General features: G+C 37.9%; 1 protein-coding gene across 1 annotated transcript; it reads right to left on the bottom strand.

Annotated features, from left to right (window-relative positions):
• Positions 1-439: 439 nt before the first annotated feature.
• Positions 440-20279, bottom strand: LOC149004001 (histidine kinase 2-like). Its single transcript, XM_089136061.1, is given in 16 exon segments — positions 440-1090; positions 2215-2381; positions 2534-2906; positions 3235-3732; positions 4632-5302; positions 7125-7223; positions 7315-7544; positions 7643-7694; positions 8005-8191; positions 8278-8490; positions 8613-8782; positions 12559-12834; positions 13317-13814; positions 18714-18982; positions 18985-19013; positions 19015-20279. Coding segments are annotated over 14 exon segments (3480 nt in total). The 5' UTR covers positions 19059-20279; the 3' UTR covers positions 440-1090; positions 2215-2381; positions 2534-2662.
• Positions 20280-21562: the final 1283 nt, after the last annotated feature.

Raw genomic sequence — 21562 nt, forward strand, 5'->3', positions numbered from 1 at the left:
AAGAGAACATGGAAACCTCGAAATATGAAGGCGATTTTTACGCATTATGTGCTCATATGACCTCGCCTTCCCAGGCCATTTTCACATGTTACATATATGATAGCTATAATCTGCTGATTTTATTAGCAAATATGTTTCAAACCCTCTCACGATAACCCTAACAGCTCAAAAGCACAAAAGCATACCTTAACACCGATGGATAATTTACACCCAGTTATGAACGAAGTTACAGGTTTTTCGAACGAGACTGAACCTGAAAAAGGAAGCCAAGGAATAATGTCTGAAAGTCCATGAACCACTTCATTTCTCTCTGCCAAATTCTGAAGGAATAATGTCTGGCAGATTGGTGTACTGGGCAAAAAATATAACTTAGGTTCCCCAGTCGAAAATGATATTCTGGATAAAATCAGGTAGAATAACTATAAACTATAAACTAGTTCTTATTTCAATAGATCTTATATTATTCATTCTATAAAGAATTATATGTACAATACAGTTCCTGTTAACCTACTATAATTCACATCTTATTCAGAATATGTTACAAGGTAACTTGCTATCATGCTGCTAATAACCCGTAGGCTGAGGAGCAAAAAGAGGAATTGCCCAAGGAGGGGCTCGCGTCTGATTAGCTAGTTGGTGAGGCAATAGCTTACCAAGACGATGATCAGTAGCTGGTCCGAGAGGATGATCAGCCACACTGGGACAGAGACACGGCCCATACTCCTACGGGAGGCAGCAGTGGGGAATTTTCCGCAATGAGCAACAGCCCAATGGAGCGATGCCGCGTGGAGGAAGAAGGCCCACGGGTTGTTACAAGATAGCTTGCTATCATGAGCTTCTACAGATACCTGAAAACTTTTTTTCTTTTTTTTTTTCAAAGAATCTTTTAATCTTTTCTAAAGTCCATATCTTACCAAGTAAGGCATCATAAATACGGTCTCAAAGAATCTTCTAATCTTCTCTAAAGTTCATATCTTATTTGGTAAGACATCATAAAAACGTCCAGCTACCCATTGAACATTGTCTCAAGCAATCAGGCACCTCTTCAAGACAATCAATCCTGGCAGCGCCATTGGTTGTCCCAGCCTTCCTGGAGAAATAATCATTCAATTGTCAATATGCACTCTTTAAACATTCTAACCTATACGTTACCCAAAAAAACAGAAAAAAAATCTAACCTATGCAAATTTACATCTTACTTAACATGGGTTAATCAAACACATTTTTATGAAGACCCATCATCGATAAGTGAGAAGTCCAACTTATTCACAGCCCAATTTTTCTACCAACTTCCCAGCACACAATAACAATATTTAGAGGATACACACATAAAATATCACGAGAAGCTTATTTCTTTTTTCCTTTGTTTGGTGAAACATTACTTCCAGAAAAAGAGAGGGCTTCTGAAGCACCAGCTAGGGGAGGAGGAAGGGGATTCCTTGGTATAGTGACTATAGTCAATAGAGTGGCCTAGTTCAGGAATGCAAGAGGGTGTGGGAAAGCATCCCCACTTTAATGGCATGGTGGCCTGATTTCACATTAAAAAAGAATGAGGGGACGACAAATATTAATAAAATAAGACTATCATCTGTGAAAACAGAAGAGGCGTACACAGTGCACAAGGCTCCCAGCAGAGGGGCTGGGGAGGTTCATATGTACACAGCAACCTTCTTGGGAAATGGTTGATATATTGGGCATAAAGTGGTCACAGTTGTTCCATTAATGGTCAGCCTTGAAATGTCAGAACATTGAAAAATGATCTGGGTATTCGGTGACCAGTCTTCTTGCAATTGCATCTTACCTACCATTCTACGAGGCTTCTCTGCTTTAGTAATTCCCTGATACGAAATTCTATTTTAAGCATGTATGTGTCAACCACAAAATGTTAATTTGCCTTCTACCGAAACAGCCTAACATTCTACCAAAAGAAAAAGAAAAAGAAAAAAGAAAAGAAAAACAGCCTAACATGCAGGAGAAGACTAAATACCATGCAGGGTATATCCCAAGGATGCAAAGAGGTGAAGGGTGATATGAATGATAAGGAATGCTAAACCAACATGCAAAGCTACAATTTGAAATATAACAAAAAATGGGTGTATGACCACAACCTAAAGAGGTAGGATTACACAGCCACTAGGGTGCCCCTAGTAAAGTAAGATGAATGAACGCAAAAAAAAGACAAGATAAAACAAAAGGCAAGCACTAGAGAATCACCTGATGGAGGAACCACAAAGTAGAACATTGGAGGCTAGTCTTGACTCGTGAGTCTCAACTTGAATTCAAGCACCCACCACCTATGGTCTCATGTCTCTCTTTGCAACTACACTTTAGTTCGAAGACTCCAAAGTAGCCAAAGATTGATCCCAAAAATGTGTGCACGCCTGCATTATTGTTAAATTGAGTTACATAGACAGAAATTACCAAATACCAAGCAGTGGAGCCCAGAAGATTGATGAGTGACACTGGATGCAAGAAAACTTCATCACCAAATACCAGATAACTTTAAAGGCTCTTCTGACATCATAGGGCTTACCATCAATAGAACAGCTGCCACCATGTTACTCCCACTAATCAACCATTATCATAGAATGTTGCTGCTGCACGGTAGAGCTGTTCTCAAATGGTTTCAGCGGATAACCATCCATCCCACATTTCACGCAGTCTAACCAGAACCAAAGAAGCGTGCCAGTGAAGAGTACAGCTGTTCATCTTCAAATGGCTTCGACACGTAACCATCCATCCCACATTTCATATACTCTTCCTGCGTTGCTTGAATCACATCTGCTGTCATAGCAAGTATTGGAGTGTGCACAACACTCTCTAACATCTCAACTGATGCAACCCGTGATCTAATCTGATCATTGAACTCGTTCTCTATCGAGCGAACTTGTTTTGTGGCTTCAAACCTGCACAAATTATGAGTAAGCAAGAAACTTGACTATAAAAGGATGTGTTTAATTGCATCACCCCTGAAGATTTCCAGTGTTCTGCAACTGATATAATCGAATCAAATTGCATTTCCACACAATCCTTTTTTTATGACCATCCTGGAAAGTGAACTAGGTTGGATGGTTAAGGTCGGTCAATCAGGCCAACAGATGGATCATTTATGATCAAACATGGTTACCCACGTTCCCAAGAGAAGACGTCCCTCAAAGCCCCCATAAGCTAGCTGGGCGATCCCTTGATATTTGAAATTCATAGAACATAAAAACAAAAAACAAAGTCAATTACCCATCCATCTCTGGCATCTGGAGATCCATAAAGCAAGCGTCAAACTTGTGAGGCGGCTGGAGCATCCCTATGGCATCCTTGCCACTTTCAACACATGTGACAATGGCCCCATACTTTTTTAGTGCACCTGTGGCCACCCTGCGGTTAACAACATTGTCATCCACAACCAATATTTGCTTTCCATTCAGTAAGCTTTGAAGGCTTGACGTATTCCCTTTACCCCTTTGCCTCCGGTCCCCTATGCCAAGGGCTTGCTGAAAATATGTGGCCATTATACTTGAGCAGAGGGGTTTCTTAATCACACCATCAATGGCTGATTTGAAACTGTCAAGCTCGGAGGAGCCTGAAGAAGCAAGGAGAAAAATCTTTACAGAATCTCCAGAATGCTTCTGTCTCCCATTTTGTTTTAGTTCATTAATCAGATGTGGAAGCACCAGACTTGTTTGCTTATTCCAAGCACCCTCATCAACAAGAACCATGTCGAAATGCTTCATCAAACTGAGAAAAAAAAATTAATGAAATAATCATCAAATTAGGTTTTAAAGCTTTTGACATATACAAAGCAAAAGTTTTTTTCTATCATTTTTATTCTCAGACTGGAAAAATCAATGCTTTCCATCAACACAAGTAACAAAAGTAGACTTTGACAACCAATTCCATATCTTGGCTAATTTCAAATGTAGGAGCTACCATTTAGTGGATTTCTGCCCCTGTGAACTTGCAGCTATAAAATCAGACCTGGGAGTAGAATAGTTCCAGGAACACGTGGATGGTTCATCTGTGAAATCTAAAAGCCAGACTAAATGATGTGATCCATTAGACATTGAACCTTATCGTATCATCAGGCGTCCAAATCTAAATGAAAATTGACCAATTGACTGCAACATGGTGTATTACACTGTGGGGAGAAACTTATTACAACTTAAAGGCTGGCCAACTCATTCACAAAAATTTCAGCACGCCAAAGCTGCCACATAGGGAAAAGGCACTTGCCATGATATACTTCTCTAGACGTGCAAATTTAAGGTGAGGAGAAATAATACTCTGCCTTTTTCTATTTTCCCCATATTAAAGAAATTGAATGCATGCAAGCCTAAGATTCTCAAGGTTGCATGCGCATGACTTGTGGATGAGTTCCTTGTCATTATAGGTTGGGGATCTAGGTCCTCCACTTTGATCCTGGGAGACTTGTCCCATTCCACAAGATCCAAGGCTGAACAATGGGATAAAAGAACATCTAGTAAAAGAATCAGTTACTAACTTACCTTACTTTTAAGTACTTTTTGTATCTTTTAGCTTCTATGTTGAGAATAATTTCTAACCATGCGTAATTCCTTACTGTTTTATGAGATAAACATCTTAACTATCAAAGAATCAGTTACTAAAAAAAACTTTACCCTGACTTGCAATTGTTTGATATGTAAGAACATGCTGTTTTGAGACTGATGGTAGTCTCCACGGATATTCCAAGTCTCTGGAGATGGTAACTTGTGACTTTAGCACTGATACTCCTCCCGTCAACCACCAATGATCGCAATCCCTGGAACTCTGCAACTACAGATTTAAACTGATACGACTTCAAGTCAAGGGAATTCAATTGTCTTTTCTCTAAAGCTGCCGTAAATGTGAAGGTACTGCCAATCCCAGGCTCACTTACTACTCCAATCTCACCATGCATCAGCTCTACCAAACACTTGCTGATGCTCAAGCCAATACCAGTCCCACCGTATGTACGAGAAGTGGAGCTGTCAGCCTGCATAAAAGGCTGGAAGATCCGACTCTGTGCACCGTAAGGTATTCCAACACCTGTGTCCTCAACTGTAACAAGTAACTTCAAGGTATCACTAGCTTCTGTCGAGCTTTCACAATTTAATGACCTGAAATTCTCCCAGCTTTTCCACCTGTCCACCACTGGATGCCCACTCAATGTATTATAAGATGTTTCTTTTTCTTTTTCTTTTTGAACTAACTCCACATGTTGTTTCAGCACTTCATCCATGTCTTCTGGCCGGTCCCTCACTTCATCAGCAAGATGAACGGAGACAAGTATATGCCCTCTTTCTGTGAACTGCATATTAAATATTTTTAAGAACTCAAGTGACTAGGATATAGAGAAAAGCAATTGATTAATGCAACTCATGAACTAGGAAGTAGGAACAGATACATGGTTACTCAATTTGGGATAATGATAGCCACCTAATTTGGTTGACCTCTCATTTAGTGGTCAAACATATGGGACTAATCACATATTGTCTTCCAATGTCCTGAGACCCTGTCTTACTGGTAAAACCACTACCTGGTCTTCAAAATGGGTGGAGAAACCCTTGTGTTGATTTGGTAAAGTGGAGGAACAGACCATCAATCACAGATAGTTGAACCATTGCACTCTGTCATGTTTATATTATGTAATATATACAATACCAGGAACTGGATATTCTATAACCTCTTCAAATTCAAACGAATACGAATTTGAACCATCAACCACCTGAAATAGTCATAGAACCAGTAACCTGGATCAGCCTCGCTTATAGGTCTGAGAGGGAGACCGGGTTCAGAAGATTGGTGTTTTCGAAATCCTCGTAGTTATCATCATGATGTGATCCTTCCAAAGGTCATGAAAGTACATGAAACAAAAGATATAGAGAATCTTCCAGAAACTACATTAGAGAATCTTCCAGAAACTACATTCAAACAGAAAATATATAATAGTAATTAAGGGAATGATTTTGCGCCAGGCTGTGGTTCCGACGCTGGGAGAGCATGCATAGGCATCCAAGGGGAGGTACATGGTGGTCATTCCCTGACCCATGTAAGAGAGCAGCAGGCACTGCTGGGAAGCATTTTTCCCCCCAATAATAGAGTCCGCAACTGTTTTGAGGCAAACCACAATCATTTTCATCTTGAGGTCAGCTTTTACAATAAATTAAATGAATATTACATTTAATAGCAATAATCTTTCTGATAATTTGACATTCGACCCCCATTTTCTAAGTAGACCCAACTGTTTTCAGCCAAATACACAAACATAAACCAGCTTATTCAGTTTGCCCCTGCCCCCACAAAAAATCAGCTATTCACCACTTTAAAGAGAATTGACTTGCAAAAGCTTCTTAATGTGCTGGGATTAGTGACTTTTTGAAGGACAGTCCATGTCAACCATATACAGGAGGATCCTCAAGAATCATGGAATGACCAACACAGCATCCCCTCTTAATGATCATCTGGTTTCTGATCAATTGACCTCCCAGACTTGAACGTCGGACAGAGCTTACTACTATTCATTGTCTTTAATACTTAAATAAAAGGTTAAAAGTGCATGGTAGTCAAACCCTGGCATTTCTACAACTCAAGTGAGTTTTTTACTCTTTTTTGTAGTGAACACTGACAATGCTTAATGCCTATGTTTAAAATTACTCAAAACTCATTAAAAAAAATAAAAAAGGACAAAACATGGTTTAAAAGTACTGTGTTCTTATTTAGAAAGCCTAGAAGTCACAATAACACCACATAGTTTACTAAAAGGATGATTCAGACTGTAGGACATCAGGCAAATAAAGCAGTCCAATGTCTGTCCCTTTTTCGTTTCCCTTTTCAGGTGACGTTCATCATCCTCAACCGATTCAGACTGTCGACAATGTGCCCATTAAGTGAGCACATGGTCAAAATAACATGTCCAAAATTTGCTCAAAGTCTGAAACCATTCAAGGGTAAACTGTACATAACTAACTTTACCTGACATTCAACTGACAGCAAAGAGCACGTGTGTATTATTAAAGGAAACTATAAAAACTCTTTACCAACCGAAATATAAAGCAATCACATCTAATTGTCAAATGAATTTTCTTTTTATTGGGGAGAGAGGTTCTAACTGCAAGTTAAATGTAACCAACCTTAATTGAATTTCCAACAAGACTTGTAACTATCTGCCGGAACCGTCCAGGATCCCCCATGACTATTTCAGGCACCCGATCAGAGATATAAACAGCAAACTTCACTCATCAAAAACAGAATCAAATTTATGTGAGAGACAATTATAGATATCTGAGAAAAAACAGGGAGAGAAGATAAATTATTCTCTACCTCGATGCCTTTGTTTTGTGCTTTGACACAGAAAAGTGACAACACATTATCAAGTACACAATGTAGATCAAATGAGACACCCTCAAGCTCAAGCCTGCCTGATTCTATCTTAGCCTGGTCAAGGACTTCGTTAATTAGAGATATTAGATCTTTTCCACTGGCATAAGCAGTCTGTGCAAAATCCTGTTGAGTTTCATCAAGTTCTGTGTCCATCAACATCTGCAGCATACCTGAGATATGTGTAGGAATTCACTTCCTGTTAATACACAAAATCACTATTTGCATAAAGTAGAAAAATCAATAAATTAACTCAAAATTTTTGACGCACCCAATACCCCATTCATTGGAGTCCTGATCTCATGGGAAACAGTTGCTAGGAACTACAAAAGAGAAGATGACCTTAGTTTCTGAGGATCATGACAAGAGCAAGGATATTGTATGCAAGAAACAAGTTAAAAGTGAAATCAAGTAGCATTTGTAACATATATATTTGGAGTAAGTATCAGTCTGTGGTAGATTAAAGAATCTATGAACGCTAGTTTACCAAAAAGAAAAGAGAATAAAATTGAAGCAAAAACGTCATTTCTTGAGGAAGTGCTGGCTATTGCAGGGACTGAATGACAACATAGTCAAGATAAAACCATAAGAAACAACTGGAAACTTATCCTATTTAGGAGAAGAATAAAGAACCTGCGATTTTGCAACATCAGCAGCTTCAGCTTGAACTTTAAGCTTCATCATCTCATTATATTCATCCTCCACCTTTTCAATTCGGTTTATTGCTACATAAAAGATATAACCCACTAGCACTGTTATAACTAGTGCCCCTACTGATGACGTTATTGCCATCCAAGGTAGTGGAGGTTTCTCCTTGAATCTGAAATAAAAGAATATCAACAAAAATGATTAATTTAGCAATATACTTGTCCTCCCAACATAGTACTCGTGTCCCTCACAACTCACCTGCAATGCATCTCATGTCTCCGTAATGGATCCCCGAAGTCAACATTGCTAATATGCATCATCCCTACATTGGCCACACAAGGACCGTACATTTTTATGGGAGCAGTAACATTAGTTGTATCATATACATTGACAACAATTGTTTGTTTGCTGGCAAGCTGATGGAGCAGTTTATCCACCAATGATGGGACATCATAAGAGGCACCCAAGTACCTGTTTGAGAAGTAAACCCCAGAATAAAACTCTTATACCACATCAACTTTACCAAATTTTGAAGTTCCACTACACGCACTCTCAAGATACTGAGGATGTTGGATAATGCTGAAACAACTTACCCCTCGGTTGCATCAATGCGCTGCTCAGGTGTAGCAGTTGGGGGGAGATCAGTGTTGTAAACAGCAAATGTGAGAACAACACCAAGGTGATTGGATTTCAATAGCTTGAAGGGAGAAGTTAAAACTCCTTTTCCAGAGGCCCTTGCTCGCAGGATGTTATCACGGTCTTCCTACACATCAGTCAAGGCTGCTATCAGAGACCTAGATTGATTGGCTACTGATAAATAGTTAAAGAGTATCTTGCAGAACCATTTTTGAGTTTCTCACTCCTCAAGTGTCAGCATCTTGAGAAATGGTTTAATTGTAAAAGAATTTGCATCCAATCGCAGCATAGACAACTAGTGTTCACATGTCATTCAGAACATTGTGCAAATTGCCTTCATAAGACCTCACTGTAAAAGTAGGAAGCTATGCATGCCCATGTGAATGTGATAAAGATAGAACCATCAGTTGTTTATATGCCAAGGTAATATATGTAACTATGCTAATGAAAAGAAAATTCTAATATATCCTTCTTAATGCTAGAGAGAAAATATAGCAACAAAATCATATTGGTACCAATATATCATCATATCCCATCACCAAATATGAACAGAACATAGAACATTTGCGGTGCAAGCATATGTTGCATAATGAAGAGAAGTTTCGTAAAACACAAGCTTCGTTATCATTGCATGCTCGCACCCCTCAGAAGACTCAGATTATAGTAGTGCCACTGGCTGATGTCTAACTACCTATATTTATGTTTTCCAATAATACCCCTCCTCCAAGCATATAGTGCTAAACTACCCTCAATTTATGTTTTCCCATAATAAATCATATTTGTGTACCGTGTTTTAGGAATGTGTTGCAACCCTACGTAAATAACAATAACAAAGACTGTTACAGGCTAACAATGTTGTACTGTTGATCCCCCAACATTCTTTCCTATATAATATTCACATAAATAGTAAAAGAAAGAGATCATCTGGTTCATCCTACCAAAAAAAGATGAGAAATTTATTATTTGTCAAAAATTATACGCCTGACAGCAATGGCAGGTTAAATCACTTCTAAATCTCTGGGTAATATATTAACTAATGGCTTTTACATAACGCTTCTCCCATGAAGGAGAGGAAGCGTAATTTGCTCAAACAAAGAGAGAGAGAGATCCTTTATCTACATCCAACAACCAATCAAATCAACGGGTGAGTCATGAATGTGTTTCAAAACCCATTAGAGTTGCCAATAGCATGCTGACTGATCACTCTTCTCACAACCTGCAAATCCTAAAACTCTAGTCTTCTCTACTTTTTCTTCATTCTCAAAGTCATAAAACTAGGTAGAAGTAATGAAGAGGTGCCGTGGAAATTAACTCAGGTTGGTTCTTAAATTCGAGAAAAATTCTCCTGCCTCTGGCATAATTCATGCAATTGGTAATAGTAAGCAGTGAAGCAGAAGAGGAGCTGCAGAAGTTGTAAGACACATTAAAAGAGCATAAACACAGCAAACAGAGGCAACATGCTAAAGAACTTGAACAATTTTTCGAATTTTAGTTGAAATGGCTGAAATTTCATGAAATGTTACTGTTTCAATAAAAGTTGAAACAAAACCAGGTGCAATACCTGTGTCTTAACATGTTTTAGTCGAAATCTTCCAGTTCTTGTGAAATTCTGACCATATCACAGACTTCAGTGTCATTATGGTCAAACACTTGGTATAAAATGCATAGTATTGGTCAGAATTTCACAATTAAAATGAAATTTTAACCATGTTCCAAGTCTCAATATCATTTCATTAGTTTCAACTTGACCCTGTTTCAACTTTCAATATGTAAGGTACTGACCAATGAGCTAAAGAATTCTAAGCCGATGGAACAAGTTGAATCAAGCCCTTTAACCTAATACTAGGATGGTCCATGCTAGTGCCCACACACCAAAATGGGCCCCCATCAGGCACATAATGTACCACCAAGTGGCTCTCACACTACGCAGCTCACACACTGGCAGTAGATAGTAGTACTCTCCAAGTGGCTGCACTCTACTCTTTTATTTTTTGGCGGTAGTGGTAGGTAGCCTTTCCTGACAGCTTTCACTCTACTTCAGATAAGCCCTTTTTATGTAGCCCTTTCGAGGATTCGAACCTTTGACATGGTGCCAAATCTAATACCAAATGTTAGGTACTTGGCCAATGCGCCAAAAGCTCTGAAGTTGATAGAACAACTTGAATCAAGCCCTTTAACCTATCCCATACTAGGCTGGTCCAATCTAGTGCTCATACCAAAATAGGACCCATTAGGCACAGAATGTAACATCATTCTGCTACTTTCAAGTTTCAACCCCATAAGAGAGGAATTCCTTAAAAACCTTACTTTTCTGGGGATTTTTTCCTGTCAAATAACTCTCATATTTTCATAACAAACCATGAATAACATTTCTTAATTATGAAATGGTTTCTAATTACATGTTTATTCATTCCTAAAGTATATTTTAGCCGTTTTGATTGGAATGTGAGCTCTAATACAGTAGTACTAAATTTTGCACATATAACATCATACCACACCAATACCAACCTATTGTCTAAAGACAACTACCATTTTGGGTGTGACTCTTCTAACCATGGGTTCCACTATGTCTCAAAGAACCTAAAAGACACTGTCTGAAAGCACCTAAAAGACAGTTTCCTTGAAGTTTCAGGAACTAAATTGGCCATGTGAGCCTCTAGACCATCAATTGAAACCAGAAACAAAAATTTCCAGTTTCAACTGAAAATTGTTCTGTTTCATGAAATATCTTGGTTTCTTCTGGCCAAACCAGTGTCAAATTGAAATCTTGAGTTTGAGAAGGAGAAAGCTTATACTGGTCTAGAGAAGAAGAAATTCATGTCAAAGGGCAGAATCCAATACCTGTTTTGGAGGAGAAATACCTCTCCAGGTTAGAAAAGTTAACTGAGACCAGAATAGTGAGTTTAAAAGAAAAGGTTAGTGATTCATACTTGGCTTGATTTACTTATTGCAGTTCTTCAGATTTTGGTTGGGTTTTATACTTATGTCTACTGTCAGAAGAGCCATATTAGAAGGAATAAATGTCATTGCAAGATGAGATTTTTCCTTTTTGGTTCATTCCAGACCCCACCAACCCCCACTCCCAACTCCTCTCTTTTGCTTTTGGTCCCTGAGAAAATGAATATAAAAGCTACTGTTGAATCTAGATAAAAGATTATGTAATTGAACAAACTAAGTCAGCACATCATTGAATTTCATAGCTTATGGTATAATATAAGAAATTTCATCACCACTGTATGGGCTATGATATTTCTCTCTCTAATCGCATCTGGTTGTGATTCTCTTCTTTGTGTGCCATTGCTACATCAAAGAGAGTGCAGAGCTATATTTGGCATTTGGACTCGATTGTTGACAATCTGATATTGACTGCAGTCATATAGCCAAGAGATATCCTGTTATCCACAGTTTAATCTTGAAATTTCACAATTAAATGTAAGTGTTTTCTTTGGATTCTCCAAGATGAAAAGGCAATCTGCAGATGTAAATCAAATATTTTGAACTGGACAGGGTGAAGTGGGTCCAAACCAGTCCATTCTGATTAACTTTGGATCAATTTGATCAGGTCAAAAATGGTCCAACAGAGTTGAGATAGTTTCACTTGTAACCTGATCCAACTATGGGTTGGGCAATAAGAAGTGATAACATTTGAATACACTAGCCCGAGTATGTGCAACTACTACACTTTTATTAGAGATAATGTATATAATTGCCAATTAAATGAGTTAGATGGGTGTGAAGTGGGTTGGGTTGGGTGCATACTTTTAATGGACCAAAGTCACTCAACCCAGCCAACTGCCATACCTATGACCTAGTCACATCTTCATGCTAAATGTAGCTCGACATAAAAACTAAAGGAAAAAAAATATTATACAAATAGAAGAATCAGTTGAGAGAAAGGCAAACCTTTCCAGACATCATATCAATAGAAATGATATGGGAGACTGTTTCTTGGGAGAAAATAACTGGTGCATATTCGTCTTGGATGGGAGATGGGTCCAACTTTTTGGGAATGTCATCTTCAACTGGAGACTGATCTACTATCTCCATTTTCTTTATCGCCCATCCATGTTGTTTCTCAAATTGCTCCCTTTCCGAATGCAGTACTTTCAAAGCATAGGCAACACCGCTGGTGAGTGGCCTTTCAAAAGCTGTTCTCTCTGCATACTCAGCAAATGTTTTCTGTAGAAAAAAAATCAATTTTGATTCACTTATTACTGGCATTGCTGGGATATTAGATTTTGACCAACTTCCAATTAGTCAAACTATCAGAATTAAAAATATAGATTATCTAAGAATAAAATGCATTCCCCAATACCCACCTACAGGGGGGAGGGGGCGGAGGGAACATAATTTCCTTTCGATTATGCAAGTATGATTTCAATCACCAATCCAGCTCAACTAAAATATGGAGATATGTACATCTAGACAATGAAAACCTTTTCTCTTCTTTTTTCTTTCTTTTTTTTTTTTTTTTTTTTTTTTTTTGTGGGGGGGGGGGGAGAGAGGACAAAACGCATCATGTACACTTAAGCATACATGAACGCTTGCAATTCGCAAGTAAGAGAAAAAACAAGAATTCACCCATGCATCATATTAAGGAAAACAAGCGACTTTCAAATTCCTGTTACAATACTCAATCAATGACAAAATAGACAACTTACTTGGTCAATTGCAGAAGGTTGTTTCCCATGATGGAAAGTCGAAACAAGAATAGCCAAGGCATGAACATGGTTCATACTCACATTGAACTGATCTTGCAACATACGTGCTCGCTCATCACACAGGTTGGCAAGTGTCTCTTGCCTCCTTAAAACAACATTCTTACTCATGGACCAAAACAACCAGATCGATAAGGTAATCCCACCCAAGAACAACATATACAGAAGCTTTCTCATCCACATTGCACTAACTTTAGAAGAGCCCTGGGAGTGTGGTTGCTGCTTCTGCCAATGATACAGCTGAACCTGTGACTGCAGCTGAACCTGTGACTGCAGCTGAACCTCCTTCTGCATTGGACTCCTGAATCTTCCACAAAAATCAGAGATCTTACAACCAGAAATTATTCCAACCACAACCCACCAACATATCATCATCAAACAGATAATCAGTCTGCTACAACTTTCTTCACACCTCCAGTGCATTTTCATTTGCAAGATGTCCTGATTAAAATAAAACCCATTAATTTAACTCTCTTTTCAATCTTTCCAATCAACTGAATACCACAGACAGTAACCAAAAACATTTAGAATGTGTTCTCTTTCAAACTCTACACCAAGGTTAGGAGAAAGGGAAACAACCCCAACTCTGTCCAAACCCCCAACCCCCCAAAAAAGAGGGGGGGGGGGGGGAAGTGCTCATTACTAGACTTGTAGGAGAATATGTTGTTCACGAAAAAATGCTGGACATCAATAAATCTTCAGTTTCAAGTTCACAATTATACAAGTCTATTCACATGCAAAGTATGCTTAACATTTGACAGATACTTTTCCTTTTTATCTTGAAGAGATTATTTACAGACTTGAAAGGAATAAGGGTATAAGCAGTTTTTCTTTAATGTTAACCAAAATGGTACAAGCAGAATACCAACAGCTAGTCAAGTTCCCCCCCCCCCCTTGCCTTTTCTTTCTCTCTCCCATTCCAGGCCAAGCATGCATCACTGTAGGAAGGCAAATATGAAGCAATTGTGGACAGTGTTACTACAAGACATTGGTTTGATGATATTTAATCATATTTTCCGAAATTCCCAACAAGGAATAAAAACTTGGAGACATTCAACAAGAAAGCAATATTGGCACATAATTATGCACAAGGCGACAGACAAAATATAAGCAGAAGTCCTTTTTTAACCTGTTGACCAAAAAAGAAGAAACTACCCCAAATGAACTGTGCTGGTCCACAGATTCACAACAAGAAGGAAAAATTCTAGCACAAAAATGGGAATAAAAGATTAGAGCTGATCAGAGTAGTTGCAACTAATGATAAGCTACGAGAAAGTCAACTGAGGTGGCACGGCCACGTTCAATGGTGGCCATTAGATACCCCTATATGGAGAAGTGATTTAATCCAGATTGAAGGAACTAGAAGAACTAAGGGCAGACCTAAGATAATTTGGGAGAAGTCGTGAGAAAGGATATGTGTAGCTTAAGCCTTGTATCTAGTATGACCTCAAATAGAGCTAATTCGAAGGCAAGGATCCATGTAGCAGACCCCATTCAGTTGGACCAGGCTTGATGGTGTTGTATAAAAACGGGAATACCCAACTAAAATAAATGAGACGCATCTACAAGAATTTGGGTTACCATTTCAAAGGCCCAACCAATAAGCAAGATAGAAGATTTGGCTCGATAATATGGAATAACCAGTCCAAGCTCATTCCTTAAAGATGGCAGTTCAAAGATCGTGGGGATGTACTCATCTCCAACTGCAAATTGATCCTTGGCTTCTACGTTATTTATCAGACATCTACACAGCTCAAACATCTCATTCGCTGAACATACTTTCTAGGCAATACTATTACTTAGTAGCAGATCAAAACTCTGCTCCCTGTACATTTGAAGGATGATTTCAGTGGAAGAGCGTTGCTGGGAGTCAGCAAGGACAACAGAGGGAAAAACATGTGAGCTTTAACCCATCCAAAGCATTCATTTTGATTACTCATGTTTATTACTATACAGAGATTTGGAAATGGAAACTTTATACTTAACTATAATTTTTCATTTCTGCGTCTAGATTTTTTCAGATTGAGTTTAACTGTAAAGTCATGACTTCAAGAGGTTGTCACAGCTATAGGATTGACCTTACCATTACATATGCATCCAGATCAACACATCGGCGCTAGATCAACCTCAAGTAGTCAATTATGCAAGGTATTAACCATGTAGTGGAACTCCTCCCGTTATTGGTCTCTTCAGCTCCAGCTAAGGAGATATCAATGAATCAGCTTAGATATCACATGCAATCTCCAGAGTCTAATTTCAAACATGATGTCTCTACAAATTGGGCTCCCTCTCTCGTAAGAACTCAATATCTCAGGCATTTCTGGACCAAATGGTTTAGAAGCTGGTTGCTGATGGCATTTTCTCCATTCAGTTAGCTTGAAATGCATGCTAGATGAGATAAATGCAATCTGGACTTAGAATAGATCAATATCTACTAAAACTGGACTGTTTTGCAGGCAGATTATGAATGGAAGAATTTTTATGCATGTGAATTTAATGAAAATTGGAATTCCTTTAGTTTCTAAATGCTTGTCCTATAGGGAACCCTGGAGCCTCTCATATTCTTACAGTTGGTTTCACTGCAGTTTGGAAATTTTTCAGTACCTTGCTGGAGGTTGAAGTTCAACAACAACAAAGCCTAAACCAAAATCAGTATTTGGTACTCACAAGCAACTGGGGGTGAGACTGCAACCATACTAAAGGTATTGTGGTTTCCTTTAAAATTTTGGAGCCATAGAAAGAAAGGGATGACCGTGGCCAAGTGTCAGTTGTGAGAATAGCATCATCTAGTCAAAAAATGTCAACCTACAGATGAGAGAAATTACTTACTGTCAAAACATAAGAAAGTTTTTCTATGAAAGATGATTTGGTGCTCCAAATATTGCATTTTAGTGTAATCAGGACTATCTCACACTCTTCTGCTTGTTTATTGGTGCACTCCACTTAATTTTGTAAAGCTCCCCGTAGATAGAGCAAGCAAAGGAAACCAAGGTGTAGGAGGAAGTATTGGAATATTAGAGATGGTATGAGTGACCTAACTGGGGACTTTCCAAATTATTATGGTCTACATATGTATGCCAGCTTGGGACACTCAAGATGCCACATCAGTTCCAATTCCTCAGCCATTGTACTTTTATATGTCTCAAAGGTTTTGCCCCTTGTGAATTTTCTGTACTGGTTTCATAAAGTCCTCTATTTGATTGACGAGGTTGAAGCAAACATGTTTTTCTCCTTATCAGGAAAGCAACTGCGCTGCTGATTCTTTAACCAACCACACATGTTCTACCTTTTCTAACATAATTTTCCTTGAAAAGCAGGACATTCCCCAAAATCTGAAGAAATTTTTGCGTGAGCATAAGCCTGGTTTTTCCAATGTTTAGAATGCAGCTGTGATTTTTTTTCTTTTCTTTACTTTTTTTTTTTTTTTTTTTTTGGGGGTGGGGGGTGAGGTTGGATTTGTTTTGTTTGTTGGGGTGAGTTAAAGTAGATTTGGGTTAGGATAGGGCAGTCTGTCCCCCACATGTAATTCTTTTGATTTCTATCAACAAAACGCTAGGGGCTTAACTGGCTCTCTGCTCGTCTATTATTCTGATAAATAATGAAGATTCCTTTTGCAAGAGGCAAACTAAGATGAGTATATGACATGGGAGTCAATAAATCAATAGTGTAAAGGATCAACATTTGGTGGAGACACTTAGATGCCTTATATGGTTTTAGCATATTAATATTTCATTCTCTCCATTTTTCACACATACAAAGGACAGTAGAAATACCTAGAGAACTGACCATATATTCACGACCTACATAACTTTCATCTTAGAAATTAAAAGATAACTCAGAATTCGTGATCTTACAATCCTAACAAATCAGCTATGAGTAGGCTCGCCATTGAAGTAGAATAAATAGAATGAGAAAATAAACCAGGGTCACCACTATCATGCAATCAAAGTAAAAATTTGGATTCAATAACCCTACATAAAGGGTATGCTATTCCTGAAGAGATATGGTATGTCACATAATCTTTTTCTACCATGGATCCAGATTAATGGCTTTCATCCAGGCCTTACAACCCCAATTGGGAACCAGCTGTCACTCCATCATGCAAGCCAAACGGGTATTATTCGTTTATTTTTTTCCATCTGTATCAAGTATCTAAGACATTCTACATCCTCGGAGTCCTCCAACGTACAGCTCCCCTCTCATGCCAGATGGTAGAACTAGTCACCCTCTTTTTGCCCCCAACCTTCCTCTCCCTCCCCCACCCCAAAAAAAATTATAGCCACCCCATGCCCAGAAAAGAAAAGAACAAAAAGAGGATGGAAAAACTTAAAGTTGCTTATATCTTTTAGCTTAAATTTATTATAATAAAAAAATAAAAAAAAAAAAAAAAAAAAAAAACTCCTACGATATTTTTACTACCATACATTTTTAATTGCAATTATGTTAAAAATTTTAATAACCTGTTTTCTTTTTTCTTTCTTTTTTTTTTTTTTTTTTCTTTTTTTTTAAAGAATTTGTAGTTTTTTTTTTACAATAGGGGGTGGGGACTATTACATATACCACACAGAGACTCAACCCGTTTCTTAAGTTAATGCTCATCAGTCCATGTTATAGTTCTAGCAAAATTTAATGACTTTTGCATCACAAAAATTATACTAATTTATTTGTCAAAAAATTTATAATATTTTGCTCTTCCAGAACCCTTTCATCAGAGTGTTTTCTAAAGAACAGCCAGGGAGAAAAGAAAAAAAACAGAATGGGATCGAGGAATGGAAGAGTAAGACATTGGAATTTCTCTTCAGTCTCGATCCAGAGTTTCCTATAGCCCAGGAAGAACTACAATGAGAAAGCCAAACCAGAGCTGAAAACCCAACAATATGGCAACGCAAAATGTAACCAGTCAAGGTATTTTCCCTCCAAGAACAAAACATAAATACAGAACTAACAAGTTGGTTTCTCGTTATACATCGGTTAATCATTCGTTCAAATTCGCTCCCAGCACTCATCAAGCAAAGCTACAACAGATTTAGAGGAAAGAAAAAGGACTTCTGAGGTTCTGAGCATTTTTCTAGCTCAATTCAGTTCATAAGTATGGGTTTTCAGATTTGGACAAACTCCAGCAAGTGAATAAATAAAGAAAATGTACCCGGGAAAACCGCCATTATCTATAATTTGTTGTTTCTTTTACTCCAATAAACAATAAGAAGAAGCATAAAGTAGTCATTAATGGACACCCATAAGCCCTGGAGCTACGAAGCAAAGCCAGATCATTACAAAAAATTGTGACGGAGGAGAACGAAAAAGAACAAATACAAGGAAAATAATTAAAACAGTCTGTACCTGATCAGACTTGGAGAATAGAGAGGCCAAAGCTTGAAGCTGATTCTTGCTGACATTGAATTGCTCTCTAAATATTCGAGCTTGTTCTTCCCACAAGCCTGAAATTTTCTCTTTCCTTCTTGAACCCGCATCATCTATCTTTTCAGACAAAATCCATATAGACACGATGTTAATACCAAAAATCCAGAGTAACAAAAGCAACAGCTTTATCAGCCACCACCTCCGACCACCAGCAGAGCTTCTCACCTTCTTGGGTTTTAAAGCCATCTAACGAAGACCCACCGACATATTTTCACGAATTCTTGGAACTTTAAGTGAAATCCCAGTAATTGCCAAAAGGCTCATCCGAAACCTACTACTTTTTTAACCCAGAAGAATATTTAAACAGGAAGTAAAAGATATGAGAATACAAAGTTCCAGGCTTTCCTTGAAGGTTTCTTGCGCACTCCTCCCTCTCTCTTTTGCGTTAAAAAGAGAATTCACAAAAAACGACACCTGCTTCTAACATTGACAAAGCAAACTCGGAGAAGAATCCTGACAAAAAGAAGAAAAATGACGATGTAACACAGTTGATGGTTTGAGCAGTTTGGAAAGAAATGGATTCCCTACTGCATTTGTCCGTTCTTGATTATTTCTTCCCACCCCTCTGTACAGCTGAGAAAACAGATCAACACCTGTCCTTTTATAGAAAAAGCAGAAATTTATTGAAACCCAATTGGTTTTCCCACAAACCCAACTGGAATCAATGATCAGGTTAATATAAAAGAGAAGTTTTACAGAGACCTCTCTCTCTCTGCCCCCTCCTCACAGTTATGGGTTTGGGGAGAAGTGATTGTCATGGAGGTTGGCTACATTATTATCTCATCATGTGGTGGGGAAGGTTAAGGAAAAGCAAACAAAAATGGGAATTAAAAGCAAAGGGAAAGGAGAAAAATATCTCGATTCTTAAAAATTTTCTGAGTGTTTCTTCCCTTGTTTCGTCTTCTCTCCTACTGCTGCTTTTGCTTTCCGGTACATTTGAAAGAGACTGCTCCGTTCAACCCCGTTAAAAGATAGCCCACCTAATATCTTATACTTACAGAGAGAAGAAAGAGAAAGTAAAGTAATCAAATCAAAGGCAAGGGTTATCCACTCTAGAGTCTTCACTATAGCTTCCAGTTCCTGTTCAGTACTTTCTGAAGAAATTCAGAATTCACAGAAAGCCATTGAAGTTGCATAAAAAGTGACCCTCAGCCTCAGGCCCTCAACTCATCTCATATTCTCATGGTTATCTGTTCATCAAAAGAACTGGGTTTTAATCCTGCACCCAATGACCAAATTTATTGATGCTAAAGAAATCTACTTGGTTACAGCATATTAGATTGTTGTAATCAAAATTATTTAAAACCCAGATCTAATTTCATATCTATCTCTACATGTTGATGTCATTAAGGAAAATATTAGATAGAAAATACTAGCTAGGGATGGGATTAGGGAGAGAATGCTAGAGACTAGGGTGGTAGGGTCTCTCTCTCTCTCTCTCAACTGGAGCTGGTGACAGAGAATCCTCTCTTCCCCACTCCATCGTCACGTCACCATAACACTAAAACAGCTGCTTTCAACCATACAATATACGTTTGAAGAAGTGGTGGACCGCTGGTCTTATTGAAGAGCTTCTCTGCCCTTTAGTGAGAGCCAGGTTGGCGTTTTTGACCCCCATCACTCTTTCTTTCTCTTTCTTTCCCTTCCACTTTTCGCCCTTTTTATAAACTCTAATTATGATTTCCTAAGTCCTAACTACCTTAAATTTTTATTAGCAATTTAGCAGGACTACAAGAATCCTACATGTTCTTGTGGAAATTCTCTATCAGAAAAGAGAGAGGAAAAAAAATCAGGAAAATTACTAGATTGAGTCCCTCTATTTATTGATTTTTTTTTAATTTTTTTTTTTTACAAAGAGGCTTGATTAAGCCGGAGGATTGGAATATTAATATGCCTCAGCAAGAGTCGAACCCACGACCTTTATTAATACATTATATTTATGTATTTATTATTATGCATTCTTTGGTTATAAGTGCACCACACTAAAAATTAGACATGTAAATAGATAGCAAAAATTTGCCTTTAAAATTGCATTCATATTCGTTTAAGGGTGTTCCGTGTTCTTATTTGAAATTTTTTTTTACCGAAAAATATTCGTATCCGTACACTAAGCAACTCTGGTTCGGATAACTGTTTATCGGTACGGATAATATCCAAATAAATGTTTATCCGAATAGAGTAAAATATTCAATTTTTTTTCGGAAAATAATAATAATTGGATTCGGAAACCGGTAATCAGTAACCGGATAATCGAAAATTATCCGATTAGAGTAAAGTATTAAATATTTTTCTCTAAAAAATAAGCTAATAATCAAATTCAGTAATCGGAAGTAAAAAATATTAAAAGATGACAACCACCAGTCAAAATCGGATATTTTATTGGATCGGATTATTATCGAATATCCAATAAAGTTCCGGATCAAATTCGGATGCCTTCTCTAAATGTTTGTTGGATTCGGATTCTGATTCAGATTCAGATAGTGGTTTTGCTAATCGAATTTGGATTCAAATACTAGCGTATCCAAGCATAATTTGATCCTTTTACAAGTCTACTAAAAATCACATTGAAAAAGTCTTGATCACCACTTCATCGAGAGAGCACCATGTGTTCTCTTAACATTTTTTTTACTACACATTTTGTGTGGAGCCCACGTCTATAAACTGATTATATAATTCAGGAGTGAGAGACTTCCCAGAAAGTCTCTTATAATTCCACACAAAATGCGTGATAACAAAGTTTTTAGAGAGTACTATGTGCTCCCCCGAAC

Source organism: Hakea prostrata, chromosome 9, assembly GCF_041222555.1.
Source record: "Hakea prostrata isolate BN-2017 chromosome 9, UWA_Hpros_2, whole genome shotgun sequence".
Classification (NCBI taxonomy): domain Eukaryota; kingdom Viridiplantae; phylum Streptophyta; class Magnoliopsida; order Proteales; family Proteaceae; genus Hakea; species Hakea prostrata.